The following is a 23,629-nucleotide window of genomic DNA, read 5'->3' as shown; positions in this document are numbered from 1 at the left end:
TACGAAACAGTCATTAACAAATCTTAAAGGACTTGGGTGGCATCCTGAGACCTTGCTGGAATGTGAACTATGCTTTTCATTCCCATTTGACACTGATGTTACACTTTTCAAAGATGTGTACCTCCATGTCTTGGAAAGAATGAACTTAATTATGGAAGGAACTGGTTTGGGCCCATTTCCTTTCAGTGTTTTCAGTAAGAGTCTGAATGACAGATGCAGTCAAACTGAAGGACCCGTAAACAATTTGAAGGATGGGATTAGAATCGGAGAAAAAACAAACCCGAAATGGAAAACTTGGCACCTGAGAAACACATGCCGGGTGCACAATGGGAATAACGGGTGGTAGGATGGCAGCCAGGCACACAGAGGCTCCAGCAGGCTGTGACACACATGGAGACCCAGTGAGACGAGGCTCATCTCCCGCCTGCGCTGACACAGGACCGGCGGCCGTGAAGGGAAGGCAGCGGAGCGTCCGCTGCCCGCGCTGCGGAGCTCCTCCGCGCCTCAGGCAGGGCACGGGCTGGGCACCACCCGAAATTATAAACACCGCTGATGACATAACGAGTAATTTGTTCAGCGTAGGAGAGAAAAAATAAAATCAATTAAAAAACAAAATAAAGATGGTGAAGGAGAGTAGGAATACGGGCTCCGGCACAGAGCGGGGGCGCAGCCCCGCTCACTGACCGGCCCCGCAGGGCCCCGGGAGCGGCGGCCGCGTCCCGCCCGCCGGTGGGAGGCATCGCGCCGCCCGCCCCGCGTCCCTGCCCGTCCCCGCCGCTCCCGCCGCCGCTCCCACAATGCACAGAGCCCGCCAGGTAGCAGCAACATGGCGCGGGCCGCCGCCTGAGCATCCTCCTCCTCCTCCTCTTCCTCCTCCTCCTCCTCCTCCCTCCTCCTCCTCCCGCCCGCCTCCCGCCGCCGGGCTGCCGCAGAGGGGCCGCCCGCCCGCTCGCTGCGCCATGGCAGCCTCCGAGCTGTACACCAAGGTAGGGGCGGCCGCGGGCCCGGGGCTGCGCGGGGCGGGGCGGGGGCGGCGGGGCTCGGCTGAGGGATCGGCGCTGCCGGGCTCGGCCCCGGCGGGAGCCCCGGGCGGGCCCCGCATCCCGGCGGGCACGGGGGGCCGCTCCCCGCCGCCGCCGGGCGCCGGGCCCGCCGTGGGCTGCGCTGGGGCACGTCGGTTATCGCCTTCGGCGGCACCGGCCCGCTCCGTGCGGACAAACGGCTTCTGCGACCTAAGAAGCGCTTTGATATTCCACTACGCTTTTTGGTGACACTGCACCTTTGGATTATATTCTTCTGGCAGGCGTTCAGAAGCCCTGCAGTCAGCAGTGATGCGCAGCGTGACTCTCATATGCTCTTTAATCAGGCATTTTTCTAATGTTTTTAGTCTTGTGTGTTACTATCTCATCAGCTTCTGCCTGCACACAGTTACTGTCCTGCGCATCTTGATGGCAAAGCCTGCAAATTGAGATGTGGAAATGATTGTGTGCACCCTCAGCAATGCATTGTTTTCGTTGCTCTGCCTTGAGCAAGTGCATAAATCTGAAAAAAATATGTCAGACAACAGGTCTTTAAGGGCAGAAGGGATGACAGAGGTCACTGGGATTGAGCAGGGCAGTACAACATGGCAAACTCCAAATGCTACTTTCTAAAGGCTTGCACAGTCCAAGAGTGTTGGTAGGAAAGCCAGACCATCTAGACCCTTGAGCCACTTGGTGAAATACTCCAGAATTGTCCCCAGTGTAGCACTCTGCAAGGAAGGAAAGGGAACAGACTCTTTGTTTTGACATGAGTGGGTCACGGTATTTGTAGAGTTCTCCCACTCAGGAGTGGTGGGACAGTATGGTGACTGTCAGGACAAATCAAACTGGACAGTCCCTTCAGCAGGGGCTGCCTGCCTGTGTTTGAGAGTGTTTGTGTGGAGAGATCGAGTGTGGGAGGTGAGAAGCATGCCTGCACCCCCTAAAGAATACCAAATTCAGTAGTGATACGGCACACTTTGGTGTTTTGTATCTCATACAAGAATATCTCTTTGAGCTATCCCAAAAGGAAATTTACCATTCTGGTCAAGAGAGCAGTGGTACTGCAGAGTTGTTTCCAGGCACCCAACAGACCTTCTCTGTGTAAGGAGTTGTTTTAGAAATGTGTTTTGATTTCTCTTTCTCTGTTGTTCTTCTTCTTATGGAATTAAAATATCTCATGAAGTGTGGATCACAACACTTGCTTTTTCTCTTTTACTTCTTTTTTTATTTCCAACTTCATCTGACCTTGAATTCTTTTCACTGAATGGTTGAATCCTTTGGTCAGAAGCTGTTCCAAAAATGTGAGTGTGCTGTTGTCTTGGGACTGTGTTACGGTGGAAAGCTCAAGGCCCCTCGTAATTCCTGAGGAGGGCCTGGCTCAGAGTTGGGTGGGCCAGGGTTGGAAACCTGCTGGGCACTAAAGAGAGACTCTGCTGTCTCCCCTCTCTGCTGGCTTTCTCCTCAAGTAATGGCAGCATGCTGCTTGAATGGCATTCAGTATCTCATCCTTGATTAGGTAACATCAATAATGGATTTAAGGTCAAAGCATGCTGAGGTAAAAAGAGCAAACACAAAGTCAGACAAGTGCAGGGATGATCTGCAGAGGGGACTCGCTAGGTGATGAAGGCCAGTGAGATATTGTCTCTGTGCTTCACTCTCACACCACAGGCTGTTCTTGTCCTCTTTAGAGATCTATGTAGGTGCAGAAAGAGTGAGTTTCACATCTTTTTTAGCTGGTAAGCAGAGATTGTCATTCAGGGCAGCTGCTTAAAGTACCAGAGCTTCCAGTGTAGTATCAGCTCTTGTCATGCAGTTTTGGCATAGATATTTTGCTGGCGTGCAGGGTCAGGGAGGAATTTTCAGCACATCACTGTTGCTGTGTGTGTGCATGAGTGTGCCCAGGAGCAAAGTTCTCTTAGCCTCTCCCACTGGATCCCCCATCCCAGCTTGCCTGTGTTGTTCAGGTGGCTGGGTTGCTGTGACTTCAAACAGTGCTTGGTAAAGTTATGTTACTGACTGGATGGGCAGTGGTGCAAAGTTGTCAGCATTTCTTCAGATGCTGCCTGAGAATGGCAGAACAGATTTATTTGCAGCTGGGGGTGATACAAGTGGGGCACTCTGCTGTATGCTCCAGTGTATCCAGCTTTACTAGTATGTTATCCCTTCAAATTTGGGTTCTTTGCAAAACAACATAAAAAATAGCACTCACTATCCCAACCACGTATTGAAATAGCTGAAAGGAACTTTTACTTTCCCAAGCTAAATTATTTTTTGTTAGAAACCAGCAATACAGAATTTTTGAAGAAGTCATGCCACTCCTGTGAAGGCCCTATTGCTTTGATTCATCCAGATGTGTTTCTAAATTTGGTGGCTATATAGCCAGCCTTGCAGTTAGACATGGTTGTAGTTAATCTAAAAATTTGGATTTAAGTAAAATTAAAGGGCTCAAGTGCACTCACAAACTAGTTGTGAGCAGTGGGCCCAAACCATGTCCACTGGAAACTCTCTATTTCTGTGGCCAGTGACACTGCAAATTCTGACTCTGCTTGAGGGCATTAACTTTAATTTTGGGGCGAGGCAGCGTAAATCAGTTCCATGAGTTGTATCTCAGGCATTCTTACTAAAAACATTATGCTTTTGAGCCTTGTCCTGTTGGATATATATCATTAGCAGGTTGGTGATCTTGCTATAAGCTCATTTCTGAAAGTTTTGGTTCTTTGACTTTGCAAACAAACTTGGGAGAATCTTGGTGTGATTCCTGGATCACTTTATCCCCACTGAGCGCTGCTGGGATGTCGCTGATCAGCATTTCAGTAACTGTTGACCAACAACAGATACATACCTACTTCTGCTGACCCATAAAAATTGATAGGGACAATCTAGGCCATGTACTGGCTTTTGTTAAGTGTAATTTGATTTCCGTGGAAATTAAGAACAAAGGAGAATGCTCTGCCTAGAATTGGAACTCATCTGACTGCTCTGCTGAAACTGCCATGTTTTGTGGAGTCACCTTGGTGAGGTTCAGGGGTGTGAAACCAAGCCCCAACACATCTCGCCTGTACACAAAAATCAACAAAACAGATCAGACACTGTGTTTATGCTGCCTCTCTGAAAATCAGAGTGAACAGGTTACATTCTTGTTCTCTGTTTCCATCTGGTTTTCCCTGGGTTTGAGTTGCTTCTCTTTCATGCTGTGCTTTCCTAGAGCATGCAGCTTTGCCCTCTCGGGATGTCTGTTTACCTTTTGTATGGCTGTGTACAGTGCACTGATTTATTTACTTATCCATTCAGTCAGACATTCATTTATTTTCATTCTTGCTGCTACCAATGTGCTCCTCCCTTTCCATTACCTCTGAGATGAGGGGGAGCTAGCTCCAGCTCCAGGACCTAATCCAATTTCAGTTCTAGTGAATGAAAATGTTTCTTCAAACACGGAGGAATCAGTAAACAGTTTTCACTGGAGAGCATGTCCTGGGCAAGCTGATCTCAGTGGCTGGCCTTGAAACGGTTCAGTTTGAGGGTTTATGAGCAATAAATTGAGTTAGGGAAGTGTCAGAGGAAACTGCATAGAACAAAAGCTGCTTGTGCCGTCCCCGGCGTTCCAAGTGGCCCTTTCTTGCTTTCCCGTGGCTGTCTGCAGCAGCTGCTCTGGGGGTGAAGCCAGGGATGCTACAATGCTTGAACTCTTCCTTTGGCTGTGCTGGGTCCTTGCAAGCAAAAATAGCAAAGGCAGATTCAGACCAAGTAGTGGCTTTGCTTGGGCACCTTAGTGCTACATGGGGAGTGAAATACAGCAAAAACAACCTGAGTGTAAGAGACAGAATGTAGCTGTTTCAAAACTGCTGGGCCTATTAGTGGGCTTTCCTTGGGATTTAAAAAAAGCTGCTGTAATTATATAGTCCTGTATATTGCTGTGCAAACTGTTGTTTTAAAGTAGGTTCTTTCACCTAGTGTGGAAGAAGTCAATCCACACACAGAGTTGAGGTATTTGACTTTAAATAAGTCAAATACAGTCACAGTTCTGCACAGAAAGGGGTGCTGGGTGGCAAATCCACAAAGCCAGCACCATGACTGCCAAAACTTCTCACTAGTTACACAGTTTAGCAAACAAAGGCAATCCTTTTCACTGGCTACAAGTTACCTAGTTCCTGTATTAATTAGTGTTCTGTCTTCTATTGGTTAATGATTCTCTTGCTTCTCATGCTAATTGCATGCTCAGTCTTTCTCTTCTTTTGGCTTGGTGATTTCCTAGGTTGGTGGCTGTGTGCAGGTGGTCAGGAATTACTTTTACCCAGTCGGAATGGATTCACAGTTCCTTGAGTTGGCTTTATTTGTGTTTGTTTCTGCTCTGGGGATTCTGTCACATGTCCTTGTGGCCCCTAAATTCTGCATTCTGTGTGTCCACTGTCAGTGTCCTTCTTCCCAAGCTTTGTTAACCTCCCAGCAGGCCTGAGATCCCTGGAGCATGTCAAACCCTAAACCTTAACCAGAAAATTCTATCAACAAATATTTTGTCTTGCAAACACCTGGACATCACTTAGAGCTTGTTAGCTGCTATCTGTTTCACAGATTGAATCTCCTTTTCTGTTTATTAGGCTTGAAACTATACAAAGATCAAAAATCCGAGAATATCCTTAGGAAAATTTTTACGTTCCACAATTTGCGACAAAACCATTGCACATGATCTAAGTGTTCTGTAAGCGTTAAACAAATAACCACGTGTCTCAGTAAGTCACTGCTTAGTCCTTCCAGAGCTCTGGTGCCCATCAGTGCAGAGATGGGATCCTTCAGGCACAGCCTGGGCCTCCTGCTCTGTGTGGAGTTGAACAGTTCGGAGCAGAGAGGATCTTGCAGAAATCATACTGTCAAGGAATTGTACCTGAGCATGGCAGTGAGCCTTCACAGGGTACTCTTTATATCTGTAGTCTGCCTCTTCTTAAAACCTAACACAGCAGGAGAACAGGGAATATTTCAGTTTAAGTCTCTGCTTGGGAACCCTGCTGTGTCACTGGAATACACGTGATGGCAGCTCTGCCAGTGACAAGTCAGGATGGTGTGCGCCCATTTTATTCCTACTGCCTTTAAAATGAAGGTGCTGAGGATATAATTACCCAACAGTCCAACAATGCTTGGTTTAACCTAAGCTTGATATTTTACCATGCTTTTGTAAAAAGACCTGTTCTCTGTAGTCAGATGTCAGCCACCGCAGCTGAAGAGACTGAGAAAGCTCTTAGCTTTCCAACAGCAGGTTTGTGACATGTCAGCAGAATGTTGGTAGAATAAACTGAACCTTGGGAAGCAAGGCAAGCCATGGTTTGAGTTAGAGCCCACTCTGTACCAGAGCTGCTCCCCTGGGTGCTGAGTGTGTCTGGAGGAGGAAATGATGCCACGTGGGTGGGGTCAGAGATACCAAGCTGTTGGGGAAAGCTTCTCACAGCCCACAAAGAGCTTCTGGGAGGGTGCATCCTGTAGTCCTAATGGAACACTGGAAGGGTCTCATCATTCAGAGCTGCTTTTGGGGAGGGGTGATAATAGCCTTTTTTTTTTTTTTTTTTTCTGTAGACCTAATCTTGAAAGTTGTGTGATTTCTTCATTACGTGTAAAGAACTGTGAGGGTCCCAATTACAATAATTGGTCTTGTTTCTTCCATTCTTTCAGTATCATTTTAAAACATTTACTTGGTCATATTAGTGGATTATGTGGGATCCCTCCCAAATTGTCACCAGCAATGCTTGCAGAATAGTAATGTCTGCACATGGAGCTGCCACTGGTTATTTGCAGTCTGTTTCTGCTGCAGAGGTTCTATAGCATGTGCCATGTGGATTACTCTTATTTTTTAGATAAATAAATGATCAGATAAAGCACTGCCAAGCTCCTGCTGTGTCAGAAAATGTGTGTAATGACCACCATGGTTATCTTTGGTTGAGCCAGAGAGCTCCAGGTTGAGTTGTAAGGGATAGAAAGATGTACCCAGCTCTTAGGGTTGGCTTGTGGGGCATTTGGGAGTTTAATTCTCTCCACGTGTTCCATTAACAAAGTAGTTTGTCCCTATCTTTGTGAGACTCATTGCCTAATCTGTATTGAACTAAAGAAAGCATTTTTGTTATTGAAATGTGCTCAGTGGGCCAGCTGAATTGGAGGAAGTGACACAAATGTGCAGTATCACATGGCTGCACTGTTTCTGCACGGACTATTTTTAGTAGGATTTTAGGAAAGCGAGAAGCAACAGTGAGGTTAACCAGTGGTGGTTTCTGCTCTGGGGAAGGCAGTGTGCAGCTGGCAAGGCTCCTGTGGCTCTGTGCCTGGATTAGCCTCTGCAGCAGACCTCGAGGAGCTTGGGGTGGCCCATGGGGACATTCACAGAGTGACAGAATGGGTCAGGTTGGAAGGGACCACAGTGGGTCAATCTCCTTGCTTAAGCAGGGCCATCCCAGAGCACGAGGCACCAGATTGTGTCCAAGTGTTCTGAATATCTGAAGTGAGGGAGATTCCACACCGTCTCTGGGCAGCCTTTCCTGTGCTCAGTCACTGCCCAGTAAAGGAGTTCTTCCTCATGTTAGGGTGGAACTTCTGAGCATCAGTTTCTTCCTGTTGGCTCTTGTATTGCTCAGCACCACTGAGAAGAGCCTGGTCCGTCCCCTTGGCACCCCTCCTTTAGATATTTATGTTAAAAACGGGCCAGGAGACCTGCTCCTTTGAAAAGCCTTTATTAGTCAGCTCTTTAAAGGGGGAACTCGAGGGGTCGCCTGCGCCGCCGCTGCTCCTGTCGCCGCCCTCGCTCCTGTCGCCGCTGAGGATCAGGTGTCAGTCGGACCTTCTGCTCTCGCTGCAGCAGAGTCGGGAGGCTTCGATTTCGCGGGAATCCCCGGCAACCCAACTGGGCTCGTGTGGTCTAGGGGTGTCACTTCTTCCCAGTCCCTTTGTGGTCGTGGCGAGGCGGCAGAAGCAGAATTCAGTCTTTAGGTAGCTGAGGGTCTTCTCGGTGTTGTAGTGCCTCCCTTTTTACCTGGATTTGGTGCTGGGTCGCGGCTTTTGGGTCCGCTTGCCGGCAGCTGTACTTCGGTTTTGGAGCGGTGCACCATGGAAGTCCTTGGATTTTCCTATTAGGCGGGGCCGGCAGCTCGAGGAGCCGGCAGGGAACGGCGACAGCCTAGCCCGACGGAAGGGGGGGGGCCCGGGGTTTTAGAGGGGGTATACAACTTGGAATGAGATTTTTGAGGGTACAAACTTTGGTACAAACAGCTTAACAGACCGGTTTACAACTGGCATAATATTTGAAACAGTACAACTTTTTAACAAATGGCAGACTGTGTAAGAAAATGGGAATCTCTTACATTTTATTCATTTCAGTCCCCCCTCTATTTCTTTGATCGGGCCTTTGCCCGCATCAATTGGCAGTTTTTTTTTGATTCATGGGAGTATATCTTTTTTAATTTCTGGTATTGGTTATATATTCTTTTGGCTTTATTCAGTTCTTCAGTTTGGGGTTCTAGTCTTAGTAGGTTTGGGGCTTGCTTGAATGGTTGCAGTTCGAATTAAACAGGGGAATATGCAGGGAAGGAGTAGGAAGCTGGCAAGGATGCTTATTACAATCAATAGGTAAGTTTTTATTAAGGGGCTCATCAATTTCATTCAGTGGCTTTTCTTTTATTAAATTTGCAACTCCCTTTGGATTGTCTAATTTTTTTTTGGTAAAACAATTCTCTTATAGGGCACTCTCTAGTTAGGTGCTGCATAAACGTTGCAGCAATTTTTACCATCCAATATTGTTTTTCATTTTTTTGGCAAGTAGATACTTGGGTTATATTAAAACACGTGGGACTCACATGAGTGTGAACTCTTATAAGGGACTGCAGATTCTCTTCATCATAGATGAGATGGTAGCCCCTAGAGCATGTTCCTTTGGCATGTTTGCTTATTAATGGGACTATGATTAGTCCTCCCAAGAGTCCAGTATGAACCATTATCTCGATCTCACCTGGTCTTGCCTCTTGGGTTAGGGAAGTGGGATAGTCATTCTTAGGGCATGCTCCTTCGGTGGGTTTGCTCATCAATAGGACTATAATTAGTCCTCCCAAGAGTCCAGTATGAACCATTATCTCGATCTCACCTGGTCTTGCCTCTTGGGTTGGGGAAGTTATTTAGCTGGCCTTATGGAGTTTCTTTCAGTGTGCTCCCACTTGTTCAGTTTTTGATTAGGCTTTCTGTGGTGTGCCCTATAAGAGATCTGTAATGATATTATTATCACAACCTTTTTAACACTTTATAATAACTTAGAACAACAACTTACAGAGAACATTTTATGATTTAATTGGGCTTTGGTCGTTTCTTGAAGGTTATTTTAAGTGTGTTTGGATCTCTAATGGTAGTCCATTCAGAGGGAGTCTCTGCTGGGGTAACAGAGTCACTGGGAAGTGGCAATGGTCCTTTTACTCGGGATATGTGTGTCCAACCCTTTTCTTGGGTTCTCACTGCAGTGTGGGTTGTGAGCAGGACCTGGAATGGACCTTCGAATTTGGGAGTTAGTGGAATGGTATTCCAAGATTTAATTAGGACCCAGTCCCCTGGCTTTATTTGGTGTACATCCGCATCTAAGGGGGAGGTTTGAGGAAGATACCCTCTTCTTTTAAGATCGGCCAATGTCTTTCCAATTGTTTTAATATATTCTTGAGTGGCTGCCTCCCCTTCTAAATAATTTGCAGTGCTGTAAGGAGTTAGTAAGAAAGGGAGTCCAAACATCATCTCATATGGTGAAGCCCCTATGTCTGACCTTGGCCGAACTCGGATTCTCAAGAGTGCTAGGGGCAGACATTTTAGCCAATTCATTCCAGTTTCTGTTATCAATTTAGTCAATACAGTTTTGAGGGTTTTATTCATCCTCTCAACTCTCCCCGAGCTTTGGGGATGCCAGGGTGTATGCAACTGCCATTTAATTCCCAAGGCTTTAACAACATCATGCAGGACTTGTGCTACAAAGTGGGGGCCTCTGTCTGAATCGATGTTATTTACCAGTCCATATCGGGGGATGATGTGTTCTAATAGTATTTTTATTACTACTTGTGCTGTTTCCCTTTTTGTAGGGAAGGCTTCTATCCAATGTGTTAAGTGATCAACTATAACCAAAAGGTGCTTATATCCCTGTACTGGAGGCATTTCTGTGAAGTCTATTTGTATACTTTGAAAGGGTCTTAATGCTATTTGTCTTCCTCCTGGTGTGGGCTTTTTCATTACTTTTTGATTTACTTTTTGACAAATTAGGCATCCTTCAGTCACTGCTTTGGCTAGGTTATAGATTCCAACACATAGGTGTTCCCTCAGGAAATGATCACACAACCCTTGGGTGCCCCAGTGGGTTAAGCTATGGATTTCTGCCAGTATTTTTCGAGCTATTGCTTTGTTTAGGAATGTTCTTCCATCTGGGGTTAGCCATTCCCCCTGCTTCCCTTGGTGTAAACCTAACTTTTTTATTTCTTTTAATTCATTTTCATCATATATTGGTTCACTAACTTTGTTAGCTGGTACATCATTTAAAGTAAGAATTTTTATTGGTTCTCCCAGCCTTTGAGCTGCTAGTTTGGCTGCTTGATCAGCTACTTGGTTGCCCTTTCCTTCAAATGTGTCCTTTTTTTGATGTCCCTTGACATGTACAATTGCTATTTCTTGGGGCTTCATAAGAGATTCTAATACCAATTTAATTAATTCTTTATGTATCAGATTTTTCCCCTTTGAATTTAGGTAGCCTCTTTCTTCCCAGATTTTTCCAAATGTGTGTACTATTTCAAATGCATATCTCGAGTCTGTGTAGATTGTACCTTGGTCTTGTTCTAATAAATCTAATCCCCTCTTGAGGGCATAGACTTCACAACACTGGGCAGACCAATGGGGGGGCAGTTTTTCTTTTTCTATAACTTTTAAATTGTCCCTTTCTGTACCTTCGACTATTGCATAGCCTGATATTCTCTTTCCCTCTATCACCCTAGATGATCCATCAATAAATAGCACCCTCTCACATGGTAGAGGTGTATCTTCAAGATCTTCCCTTACTTTTGTTTGTAAATCTATGATTTCCAGGCAATTGTGCTCTAAGTTTGGTGTGGGTTCCCCTGAGAGGAACTGGGCAGGATTTAGACTTTTTGATGTGATTAGCTCCAAATCACTGGTGCCGGTTAAAATCACTTCATATTTTAAAATTCTAGAGTCAGTCAGCCATTGTTGAGCCCTTTGGCTCAACACTGTCCTGAGATCATGGGGTGTGTGTGCAATGATTTTTCCCTGCAGTGTCAGTTTTTGTGCTTCCTCTACAAGAACAGCTGTGGCTGCTACAGCCTGGAGGCAAGCCGGCCACCCTCTTGCAACTGGATCCAAAAGTTTGGAAAGATATGCGACAGGCTTTTTGTGTCCTCCCCATTCTTGGGTTAATACTCCATAAGCTATTCCCCCTTCAGAGTTAATGAATAGGTCAAACTTTTTCTTAAGGTCTGGGAGACTCAGGACAGGGGCTGAAGACAATTTTGTCTTTAGGTCTTTCAATTGTTCTTCATCCTTATCAGTCCATTTTACAGGTTCAGGTTGGACTAACTTCTCATAGAGAAATTTAACACTTTGGGAATATTTTTCTATCCATAGCTTGCAATAACCAAATAGTCCTAATAATTTCCTTATATCTCTTTTTGTGGTTGGAGCTGGGATTGAGAGTATACCTGAGATTCTCTCAGGGCTTAATTTTTTACACCCTTCCCCAATGAGGTGTCCGAGGTATGTGACTTGTGATTCTACAAACTGTAATTTGTTCTTTGACACTTTGAGGCCTTTTTCTCCTAGAAAATTTAAGAGATTAATACTGGTTTTTTTCACTTCATCTTTCTCTCTCCCCGATATTAGGAGGTCATCTACATACTGCAGGATTTGTACATTATTTTTAGGGATAAACTGCCTTAGTAACTCTTCTAGGGCTTGTCCGAAAAGGTTTGGGCTTTCAGTGAACCCTTGAGGAAGACGAGTCCATCTTAGTTGCTGCTTTCTCTTACTTTCAGGGCACTCCCATTCGAAAGCAAACCAATCTCGGCTTCCTTCTGCCAAAGGACAGGCCCAAAAAGCATCTTTTAGATCTACTACAGTAAACCAGGAATGTTCTCTAGGGATCCTGCTCAGGAGTGTGTAGGGGTTTTGTACCACCGGGTGCCTGGTAATTGTTTTTTTGTTTACTTCTCTTAGGTCTTGCACTAATCTAAACTTATTTTCTGCCTTTTTTACAGCCAGAATAGGGGTGTTGTGGGGTGACATACAAGGCTCTAATATTCCTTCTGTGAGTAGATGGGTTATAATTGGCGTTAGTCCTTTTTTCCCTTCCAGAGAAATAGGATATTGCCTGACCCTTATAGGAGGCGTATTTTCTTGCATTTTTATTTCTATAGGTGGGATATCTAAATATCCATATTTTCCCTCCTCGGCCCAGACTTCTGGCTTGATTTCTTTCAAGTCTCCAATAGTCAGCCTCATCATTTGTACTACCATTTTTCCTTCTCTAGGAAGAATCCCTACTCCCAACTGAACTTGCAGGTCCCTTCCCAGCAAGTTACTGTCTATTTTGGGTAGATATATTAAATTAGTGACACATCTCTTGGAATTTCCTTTAATTTCTATATTTTCTATAACTGAGGCTTTGAAAGGCTCCCCTTCTGCTCCTAGGACTTCACAGGTTTTTCTTCCAATTGTAATTCCAACTGGAAGTCGGTTAATACACGATTTATCGGCACCAGTATCTACTAAAAATTCAAACTCTTCATGTTGGGGACCTACTTCAAAGTTTACTATGGGCCCTTCTTGATGTTTCGTGGGGTCCCCTAACGCATAGAGCCCATGACACCCCTAATCCTCTTTGACTTCTCCTTTCAATAATTTTTCCAATGCCTCTTGCTCCCCTACGACAGTCTCATCAAATGACAATTTTTTGCAATATTTTTTTAAGTGTCCTATTTCTCCACAATAAAAACAGGCTCGGGTCTCTCTCGGTCTCTGAGGAGTACCCCAAGATGGTGGGTTCCTTCCTCTTCCTTTTTCTGGTAAAGATTTTGTGTTCCTTTCACCCCTAGCATCCTCTTTGAGATCTCTTACACTCTCCCTGGCCACGGCTACCATAATCCTGGTTTTTGCTTTTGTTTTTTCTTCATCTCTCCTAAGATATACTCTTAGTGCTTCCCTTAATAATTCATTTATTTCTCGGTCTTGCCAGTCCTCCATCTTTTCAAGTTTTCTTCTGATATCTGGCCAGGATTTTGTGACAAACTGTAACTTTAATAATATCTGTCCCTCTGGGCTATCTGGATCCAAATTAGAATATTGCTGGAAATTCCGTCTGAGCCTGCTCAGCCAGGCTGCTGGGGTTTCATCTTTCTCTTGGGCCCTGTCAAAAGCTAATTTGGTGTTGCTACTCCGAGGAACTGATTCTTTAATACCTTTTATCATTAGGTTTCTATAATCCTCCATATTTCTCCTCCCTTCTTCTCTGTTTGGGTCCCACCCTGGGTCAGCTATTGGCAACTTCTGGTCACCGGGGGGGCCCATTCGGTTTTCTCTCTCCCAGATGCGCATTCCTGCTGCCCTAACCAACCGAAACTCATCCGGATTGAAGAGTATATTTAAGATGGAGTTTAGTTCTCCCCATGTATAAATATTTGGGCCTAAAAACTGGTCAATCTGGTTGGCAATTCCCACTGGGTTTTCAACTAGATTCCCCAGTTCTTTCTTAAAATTTCTGACTTCTGACGCTGTTAAAGGTGCATTGACAAACCCTATTCCTCCAACTGCCCCACCCAATGGGACCTCCCTTAGGGGAAAGAGTTTGGTTTTTGACCTGGTGTTACTGTAAGGTCCTTCTGGGGTTTTTATTGCCTGGCAGGACGCATTGTTAGTTGCCAGACCTAGCTCCCAGCTGTGAGGGGGTGCAGGGATTGTGGATGGTGAAGGAGAGGAGGTTAGACCAGTGTTAGGAAACGGCAGAGGGTAAGAGGGGTTATAAGCTGGAGGGGGGCAAGTTGGGGAAAGAACAGGGATTACAGTTTGAGAAGGTGGGATATGATTTTCAAATGAGGTTGGAGGATTAGTAGGGATAGTTTGTAGCCCTTCGGGATAAACTGGAGGAGGAGGCAAATGTTCTAAGGGGTCCCAATTATGGCTAGCTTCTTCTTGGTTCTCCTGCTTTTCATTCTTTTGTTTCCCTTGCTGTAACTTACATATTTTTGCTGTTTCATTTTTGACTACTTGTTTCTGCCAACAGATAGCATAGAGTATTTGTTCAGTACTTGAATCTCCTCGAGATTTCAAGTATTGAGTTAATTGTGAACACATCCAGGGGTCTCTAGTTCCACACCATGGCCATCTTTCAGGTAAATCTAGCTTAGGCCAAGCCTCTATGCAATAATGGATCATCTTGATCCTGTCCAAGCTTTTAGTGGCTTCATCAAACTCCCATAGCTCTAACATTTGTCCTAGTGGACTGTCTGGTGGAATTTGTTTTATCTTTTTCTCTCTCTCTTCAACTGGCTCCACTCTACTTATGTATGCCCCCATTTTCAGTGGGTCTCAAATAAAAACTACGCTGTTCTTATTCTGACAGAAACTTTACTTCAGGGCAACCCAAAGCAAAATTACTTGTCTTTGTTTTAATTAAACTTCTTTAAGGTGCCCCTATACCTACACAAGTTTAAAGGTGTGCAGCCCAAATTTTAACTCTCACTCACTCTTTGAGCACTCGTAAGTAGCCCCAGGGACCCCCTCAGGGTCTGGGCACTACCCCTGCCAGTGCTCGGAATGCCCCACAGGGAGCCTGGTGACCCGCCCTTAGGGCCTCAGCCACTACCCCTTAGCAAGCACTCCTTTACTCCCCTGCACCCGGACAGCGTACCTCTTCCCTGGGCACCCCCGACCAGTTTTACCTCTCGAACCCGGAAAGCGTACCCAAGATACCCCCGACCAATGCAGACTTTTATCTCAGCACCCCGACAGCTACCCCAGCCAGTCTCCAAAGCACCCCGAAAGCAGCCTCTTTGCTACCCCAGCCAGTACTCAGACGCTCTGGGCCGTAGCCTCAGCCAGTACTCTTTATCCCAGCACCCCGACAGCTACCCCAGCCAGTCTCCAAAGCACGCCGAAAGCAGCCTATCTTTGCTACCCCAGCCGGTGCTCAGACGCTCTGGGCCGTAGCCTCAGCCAGTACTCTTTATCCCAGCACCCCGACAGCTACCCCAGCCAGTGCCAACTCACAAGCCCCGAAAGTAGCCTGGGCAACCCGCCCTTAGGGCTCCAGCCGCTACCCCAGCCAGCGCTAGTCTCCTGTGACACCCCGGGCTATAGCCTCAGCCAGTGTGGTGCGTGCCTCACTTACTTCTTTGACGTGCCACTTACTCTCTAAATTCCTCCGCACGTCCAGAGGGGGGCGCCTATGCCCCTGGAGACGCCTCAGTCACTCTCAGTTCACTCGCTTCCTGCTTTTCCCGGCCGGCCCCCTCGCGGGGGTACTCAGCAGTCCAAACTCGCTTGGGGGGTCCGAGCTGCCGGCCCCCACTCATTCACTCCACATCCGCTCGTCTCCACTCCCGCCACCGGTTATTCTTACCGATGCTCCCTCAGTGGCGTCCCGCGAGGCTGGCGAGCGAAGTCCTCTGCTCCGGGATATCCAGCTGTCCAGGAGGTCCGAGGTCGGGCTGCGCCTTCCCGTCCTGGTCCTCTTCTGGGCGTGGCTTAGATCCCGGCGAGCCCCCAAATTGTTAAAAACGGGCCAGGAGACCTGCTCCTTTGAAAAGCCTTTATTAGTCAGCTCTTTAAAGGGGGAACTCGAGGGGTCGCCTGCGCCGCCGCTGCTCCTGTCGCCGCCCTCGCTCCTGTCGCCGCTGAGGATCAGGTGTCAGTCGGACCTTCTGCTCTCGCTGCAGCAGAGTCGGGAGGCTTCGATTTCGCGGGAATCCCCGGCAACCCAACTGGGCTCGTGTGGTCTAGGGGTGTCACTTCTTCCCAGTCCCTTTGTGGTCGTGGCGAGGCGGCAGAAGCAGAATTCAGTCTTTAGGTAGCTGAGGGTCTTCTCGGTGTTGTAGTGCCTCCCTTTTTACCTGGATTTGGTGCTGGGTCGCGGCTTTTGGGTCCGCTTGCCGGCAGCTGTACTTCGGTTTTGGAGCGGTGCACCATGGAAGTCCTTGGATTTTCCTATTAGGCGGGGCCGGCAGCTCGAGGAGCCGGCAGGGAACGGCGACAGCCTAGCCCGACGGAAGGGGGGGGGCCCGGGGTTTTAGAGGGGGTATACAACTTGGAATGAGATTTTTGAGGGTACAAACTTTGGTACAAACAGCTTAACAGACCGGTTTACAACTGGCATAATATTTGAAACAGTACAACTTTTTAACAAATGGCAGACTGTGTAAGAAAATGGGAATCTCTTACATTTTATTCATTTCAATTTACACACAGTAATGTATAATTATTTATTGTATTCATACAGCAATTTATACACATTCATTGAGTTTGGGTTTCATTCCTTGACAGCACAAAGTAAATATACAGAAAGCAAATACTTAATTATTGAAGTTTTGCTTGTATTACTGGGGTCTTTAACAGCTGCCTGCATACACGAGCACATATACAGGTGTTGCTGGTTTGAAAGGCATCTTGGCTAGAGGGGAGACCATGGACCCAGTTTTGCTTTGCTCTGTCAGGCAGCAACAGCTCCTCTGATAAAAGTGAGTCAGGGATTTGTTGAATGCCTTTTGATTAAAGTCACCTTTCCTTGCTGCACGTGTGAAGTGAGGGATGAGCAGAGTCTGAACTCCTTTGCTTGGCTGGGTTTTCTTTCGCGTGCTGGAAGGTGCAGAGGTTATGTCTGATCTAATTTTGTGCTCACTGTAGTGGAGCAGTGTTTACTACTGCGGGTGGTGCTTGACTCTGATAGTGAGTGTTCCCGCAGTGGGCCCGGGGCCAGGGAACGGCGTTGGGGCAAGGCATTTGTTCCTGATGCTTCATTAGCAAGCTACTCGAATGAGTTGAAGCAGCAGAATGTACCTTCTGTCTGTCTTCTCTGCTGCTGAAATAGCAAGGAAAAACTTCCTGTCTCTCCGTCGTTATAGGTGGTTGTGGTTGCAGGAAGACACGGTGTTATGGTCAGAAATAAACCCACTGTTCTTGGGAATTTACATCGTGTCTGTGACATTGTCTTTTTCATGAAACTCTGTCTTTCTGCTGATTTCCATGGACCATAACCCCACTCGAGAGATGCTAGAACAGGGATAATGTTTCTAAGGGTTTGGCTGGTTCAAATTGGTACCAAAACTTTTAAGTAAGTGGAAATGCATTAGGCATGAAATTAAACCTGTTATCTAAAAGTCATGGGAGACAGAAATTCAAACTGTTGAATTCAGTGGCTCTTTGTACAGTAACTTTCCCTTTTGCTGGCTTTACTTTGGAGCTGGATCCACGATGCAGAGTTGTGGGTTGCCAAGGCCTTGTTTGCCAACACTGACAAGGCTTTTGGTGACTCCTGGCAGAGAACAGTGCTACATGCCTGTGCCAGTGCCACCCTTTGCCTAGGACTGCATTATTTCCTCCTTGTTCTCAGTGTTCTTGGCGTTGCTTAAACCCTGGGTTTGCTTAAGCCTGATACTGCAAAGTTTTGTCTTTATCCTGTGTGAGTAATCACACATTGCTTAATTTTATGCTTTGAAATTAAGTACATAAATTTGAAAGATAAAGCCCTTTATTCTCTATTTCTTCTTATGGCAGAGAAAAAGCTTTGCTGTCCTATAGCTGTTAGGAATGATTTGTAGGGGAAAACAAACTGAAACGTCCTGAGGATGTCTCTTGTCAAGTTCTCTGAGGAAAGCTTGGTCTATGCAGCATTGCAATAAGTTAGGATCTGCCTACTTAAAGCCCAGTTTTAATGTTTAATAACCAGAGTGTGTTTTCAGCAGAAGCTTCCACTTTCAGGACCCTGCCGTCTCATGGTGCCACTCATCTTTTAGCACAGTCCATGTTTGCAATCTGCTCTGGGCAGCACCCTGACGTGAAACACTCTGTGAGATGGTTAACCTGGACTGCCCAGCACTGCAAAAACATGAAAAACACAGAGTAATCGAGCTGGTGATTTTGGGATCTTCCTGGTCATCCAGGTCATAATCTGGGCCTTTTCTGTCACGGTACAGCTGCTTTGCTGCTGCTTGCAGCTAGTTGCAGTATTTAGTAGTTCTGTTTCTGTGTGTCAGTCTGTTTATATACAAATAAAATATAAAGAAGAAATCAATGCTGTTAAAACAGTTTGTGTGGGTTCTGTGTGGGGTTTTTTTGGATTTTTTTAAGAGGCTAAGTAGTTAGTGTGGTTACATTAAAGAGTGCCTTCCTTGCTGAATTGTGGATATTAAGGAGCTGGAAGGTAAGCACAGGAAACATTAGGCATTGCTAATGAAGTTTAAAGACTTCACTCCAGCTGAATGTCTGTGGATTGCAGATATTGATTGACCGAACTTTTAATGTGAGTATCTGCAAATTTTAATGTAAATTTTGAAGAGGGTGCAAGTGGATTACTTACAGAAGCAAATGCCTTATGTTTTACACCTGTTCTCCTTAGTGGCATTAGTGGATTTAGTTTCTTTGGCCTGTCGGTCAGGAACAATAGCAAGATCTTTCCCTGAATAATAATGCTATGGAGGTACTCAAGGCTGGAGTAAAGCTTCTTAGAATGTTGAGGGAAGAGAAGGTACAAACATACTACCAAAAAACAAGTATGAATGAGAAGTCTCCACGATCATGAATGGTTTGAGGGAACGAAATGAAGATTAAACTGGAGGAGAGGCAGTCAGGAATGCAGAATGCAGCTGTGTTTTTGTGTCTGTCAGCTCCATGCTGTTTGGTGAAAGTTCTGGCTACTTTCTGAACATCTTGAAAGCTGTTGCATTTCCCTCACTGCTCATCAAGTCTTAATTTTTGCCTTTAACCCTGCTTCCAGGTGTGGCTGTAGGTAGGTAAGGCTGTTAGGGTAATGCACATTGCCCCAGGCAATTAGTAGATGTGACTTGTTGAGTGTATTTTGCTTTTAGGCGGCAGTGGGGAGGGTTGAGATCAGACTCTTCCACACTGCTTTCTCTGTGGTCTGATGAGATCCCTTGCTTTAAGATCAAATGTAAAGGGTGAAGCAGCATTGCTTTGAAGAGCTCCCATTCTGTGTTTATAACAGCTACCACAGGGTAAGTGTGGCATGTGATTTGTCATGTTGTTTTCCAAGGCTGCTGGATGGGTAGATGTAAACTGCATGTTTCTGGTTTGACAGTCCTAAATATGGAAAGCCAGGGACTTCTCATTTGAATGAAGTACTTATCCATGGACAGGAAAAATGATAAACTCTTGCTCCAATTACCAATGTGTCCTTGAGTTCTTCCATTTGATTATCACAAGACAAGAGAATTTTGCAGCTGCTTTGTGTTTTACAGGAGGACACTCTTGAGCTTTGTAGAGCTGGAGAAACAACCTAAAAATACTATGAGGCAGTCTAACAATGAGGGAATTCATTGCCCCAACATGGCTTGTCACACGTTACTCTCTGCAGACTCCATGGGTTATTCATAAGTATCTTTAAAGCAGATGACCTCAGTTGTTTTGCTGAGGAAACTAGAGCGAGAGATTCCCAAGTTGCCTTATGAGTTAGTATACACCAACACAAGAGAGATGGAAATTTGTTCCCTGGAGATTGAGCCTATTTTGCCTGGAAAGGAAACACCAGCTGCCTCTGAAAGTTTCTATCGCAGGAGATATGGGATGGAAATAGAAGTTTTAGACTATATGTATGTTAAAGTAAGTAGAATATGTTCAATTGTTATCTTGGTTTTAACATAGGCATATGGGTCTGTGTAGCTAAGCATGTAAGTGCTTACTAGTATCATAATATTACAATATAAGAGTTTATTAATAAGCATTTAAGTTGAGTTTGGATTTATGATCTTGGAGATACATACATGACTATTTCAAACATGCCAGACATTAAATTCATTGTTTAGGAGATTGTTTCACTTGGGAAAAAATCTAACAAGGGGAGAAGCAATTGCAGAAGTCGTTAGAATTTCATGTCCAAGTGCACTTACTCCTTGTGACAGTCTCACGTATCAGAAAAGCTGATTTGAACTTTTTGCACACAATCAAAGAGAAAACACTTGTAGAGAAGAGCAGTGAAATAGTTTGTAGAGAAGAGCAGTGGAATAGTTTCTCTAAGGCTAAATGTGGTACACTTGAAAATGTGCTTCAGCTAGTGTGGCAGGGTGTAATTTCCCTTCTCTCTGCAGCACAGAGGTTTCCCATATCCTGCTGTGCCTGGTGAGGTTTGCCCTGCACTGGTGGGATGCTGCTGGGGCACTGGGGCCAGGATGCTCACAGCCCCCTGCACCTCCCTGTGCCCTCTCATGGAGCTGGCGAGGGCAGGGCGGACAGTCCAGGGGAAGAAATGGCTTCTGCTCTTGCTGGGGAGTTCTTGAGAGAGGCTCTGTGGCCACCAACCCCAGTTCTGCTTTCACAGCTTCCCCCAGTTCTTATGGAGGAGGGGCAGCTCTTGAGGAGGTTTGACTCTGCTCGCTGGTTTTGAGTTTGAGTTTGAGTTTGAGTTTGAGTTTGAGTTTGAGTTTGAGTTTGAGTTTGCCAGGTCATTCATATCAGGTCACTCTGGTTTCCTTGTGTGGGGATTTGCTGTAAATTACTGTTAATGTCTCATGAAAAACTGGTGGAACTAAATATGATGTGCTTCATTAGATGTGCTTCACTGGTGTCAGTTTGCTGTTGTAGTAGAGCAGAAAGGTGTCTGTGGTGTGCACTGGCCCATGATGACAGCTACACTCTGTGTTAGCGGAGTAAAACTGGTTCTCTTTGGATAACTCAAGCTAAGTCAGTAAAAGCTCTGTTTTAATGATCCAACTACATCTCAGCTGGGGTTCCTGTGTTGGCCTAATGAAAAATACTCAAATAATCTTTGCTTTTTAAAACCTCAGTTTGGTGTTTTACTTTAAATGTGGCTTTTTGGGGGGCTAGGGTTAAGTAAAAACAAGATGGTCCTTTTGGACTCGAGCTCAACTTTACAGAAGGACATTCAGAATAGTACAGCCTTATCTACTCTCGAATATATTTCCTTTAATTTTTAACTTTTAAATGAAACTTTCACAGTTAAGTCAGCAATTGTCCATGCTCCAGATGTTCTACAGATAGCAGAAAATGTAGCCTTATTTGATCTCTGTGAGCTAGGTGAGCAGTTATGGCTCCTCCTCTAGTACTACCTCTTTCTCAGTAAGTTCTTGTTCCAAACTCCAGTGCTGTGGCACGGCACGGTGCAGTGCGTCTGTCTGATCAGTACAGCCCTTTATTTTCCCATCCTGCATAAGTAAGTACTGGACACAGCAGATAATCTGATGGCAGCACTGCAGATGGCTCTGTGCTGGCAGACACACAGTGAAGGCTTCCTCCTGTTGTGTGTGTGAGGCAGGAGCACCCAGCCCCTTCCCACCCAATAAACTGGGGCTGGCTGCGAGATGTTAGCAGGGATTCTGTCTCCCGTCCCTAAGGTTTCTAGAAACTTTGGGGAAAATAATTGTGGAAAGGTTCTGTAAGATCTTAAATCCATCTGAGAACTTGACGAAGTAAAATCAGCATTTCATTGTGTGACATCAGCATGAGAAATACGGAAGGATCTGGACTGGATTTGTATCAGAGCTCTGGAAGTTATGTATGTTACTGCATTTATGCTGTCAAGTCTATATTATGGCTTGCATCATCTTGATGTTGAAACAAAATCCTGCAGCCACCTGTTTTATTTGCCCTTACAGTGTTAGTGTTCTTGAATCTTAAATTCAGACACCCATGCAGTTAATTGTTTTGAATATTTGTTTGTGTTTTTAGTTGCAGGCTATTTTAAAGTTTTTAAATTGGAGCATTCACTGTAAGCACATAAACATGAAATCATGCATCCTTTTCCTAATGCTGTTTCTTCAGTGCAACATGTCTCATCAGCTGAATATTCTGGGTAGCTGCAGTTGTTTCATTTGCCCTTAATTCTTTTGTGGCCATTCTTGTACAATTCTTGTAGCATGTTTTTCAGGTTGGATGAATTGTGAGTTTTAAGGCAGACGTATAATTAACTACTTTCTGAAATCTCTAGCATATAATTCCTTGTTGGCCTTCATTCTGGTGGTATGGATCGAAGTGCAATACAGTGTTTGCTTCTCTGTGTGGGTATGACCCCAAATGAAATTTTACATGAGTCAGAATATTTTCCTGTCTCTCAGTCTGAGGTAGGCGTCACACTTCTGCTCGATGTTTGTGCAGATCTTATTGTGGTTATTCAGCTGTTTTGTGTCTCAAGCAGCGTCCAGAGCATTGGTGGGTTTGATCTCACTGTTACTGCCATGTTTTCTGAAGATTCTTCAGAGCTGCTTTCATTCCTTTGACAGGTCTAGAAGTCAAAACTCTTTCAAACACAAAATTTTCTTCAGCATTGCTGTTTCTGTGAATATGCATTTTTAAGCCTGGTTTACTTTAAATGAACTTTTATCTTTTTGAGAAGCATACTGAATTAAATGGGGCTAGCATACTGCATGGGATAAAATAGCAGTGCTGCTGTTTCACTGAGGGTGTTTGGTGAGTTACTACACTGCAGGTTTGCTGGTGACTGGTGGAGAAAGAGGCATCCTGTGGGCAGGTGGGGAGGCTCAGGCCAGCGGTGCAGGAGCATCACTCTCTGCCATCCCATGCCACATGGGCTCATGGCTGTGGCAGGGACATAAGGAAGGGTGTAGCTGTGCTTCTCTTTGAACCGACTGGCCAGGCCAGATTGTGAACCATCTCTCGTTCTTCTGTAATTGATCACACAGCCTTGGTTAAGCCCTCTCCAGAAGCACCATGAAGGCAAAGCCCAGGCAGTGTTGCTGCCCGGTGGGTTTCAGCAGTGGGTGCTGCTGGCATCACATGCCCAGTGAGTTACAGAGTGCCAGATGTAGCCCTGGCCACTGGCTGGGGATGGCTGCCTGCTTGGGGAGGGTGGAGAGGAGCCTGTGAAAGGGCATCTGTGAAGGGCAGCAGGAGCCAGCAAGAGCTCTTCCCGCAGGCAGCAGCTTGGGGGGTGAATGGGCAGCATTTTGATAGCTGAGATATTGTCTGGGTTAATAACAGCTGATTATAAACCACATCTCTCCCTCTGGACAACATTTTGAAGGGAAAGTCAAGTACAGTCAGCATAAAATGTAGAAAGCTGTGTTTTTAAAGGTGTAGAAAATGCTCAACTTTTAAACATTTCATGTGTTTTAACTTCTTAAAAATGTTTCGTAGGACCATCGTACCTGTTACAACCTTGGAATATGACTCTTCTTGGATAGATTTGCTAGTTTAAAGTAAAACTGCAGTTTTTGGCCTTGATGTCGGGCCCAAGGTGTAGATTTGCAGGGTGGTAATTTGCTCTGAATTTCAGTGTATGTAGATATCCTGTGTTTAGGATTTAGCTTTTTTTGCATCCCTTTGAAATAAGGTAAAGTTTCAGCTAAGTGTAAGTCAATGGACATTTTTTCCAGTGGCTGACAATACAGATCTTGCTGCAGTGAATCTGT

The 23,629-nt window shown here is 45.4% G+C and overlaps 1 protein-coding gene across 1 annotated transcript in view; it reads left to right on the top strand.

Moving 5' to 3' along the window:
- Positions 1-768: 768 nt before the first annotated feature.
- The window catches only part of MYO5A (myosin VA), a 107,246-nt gene continuing 84,385 nt past the window's right edge, over positions 769-23,629 (top strand). Inside the window, exon 1 of the mRNA XM_066328452.1 lies at positions 769-986. Within this exon, the coding sequence (XP_066184549.1) occupies positions 798-986 (189 nt within the window). The 5' untranslated portion in view covers positions 769-797. The remainder of the gene's footprint in view (positions 987-23,629) is intronic.

Source organism: Sylvia atricapilla, chromosome 13, assembly GCF_009819655.1.
Source record: "Sylvia atricapilla isolate bSylAtr1 chromosome 13, bSylAtr1.pri, whole genome shotgun sequence".
Classification (NCBI taxonomy): domain Eukaryota; kingdom Metazoa; phylum Chordata; class Aves; order Passeriformes; family Sylviidae; genus Sylvia; species Sylvia atricapilla.
The sequence above is the reverse complement of the archived record's forward strand: the minus strand, read 5'-3'. Positions and strand labels throughout refer to the sequence as shown.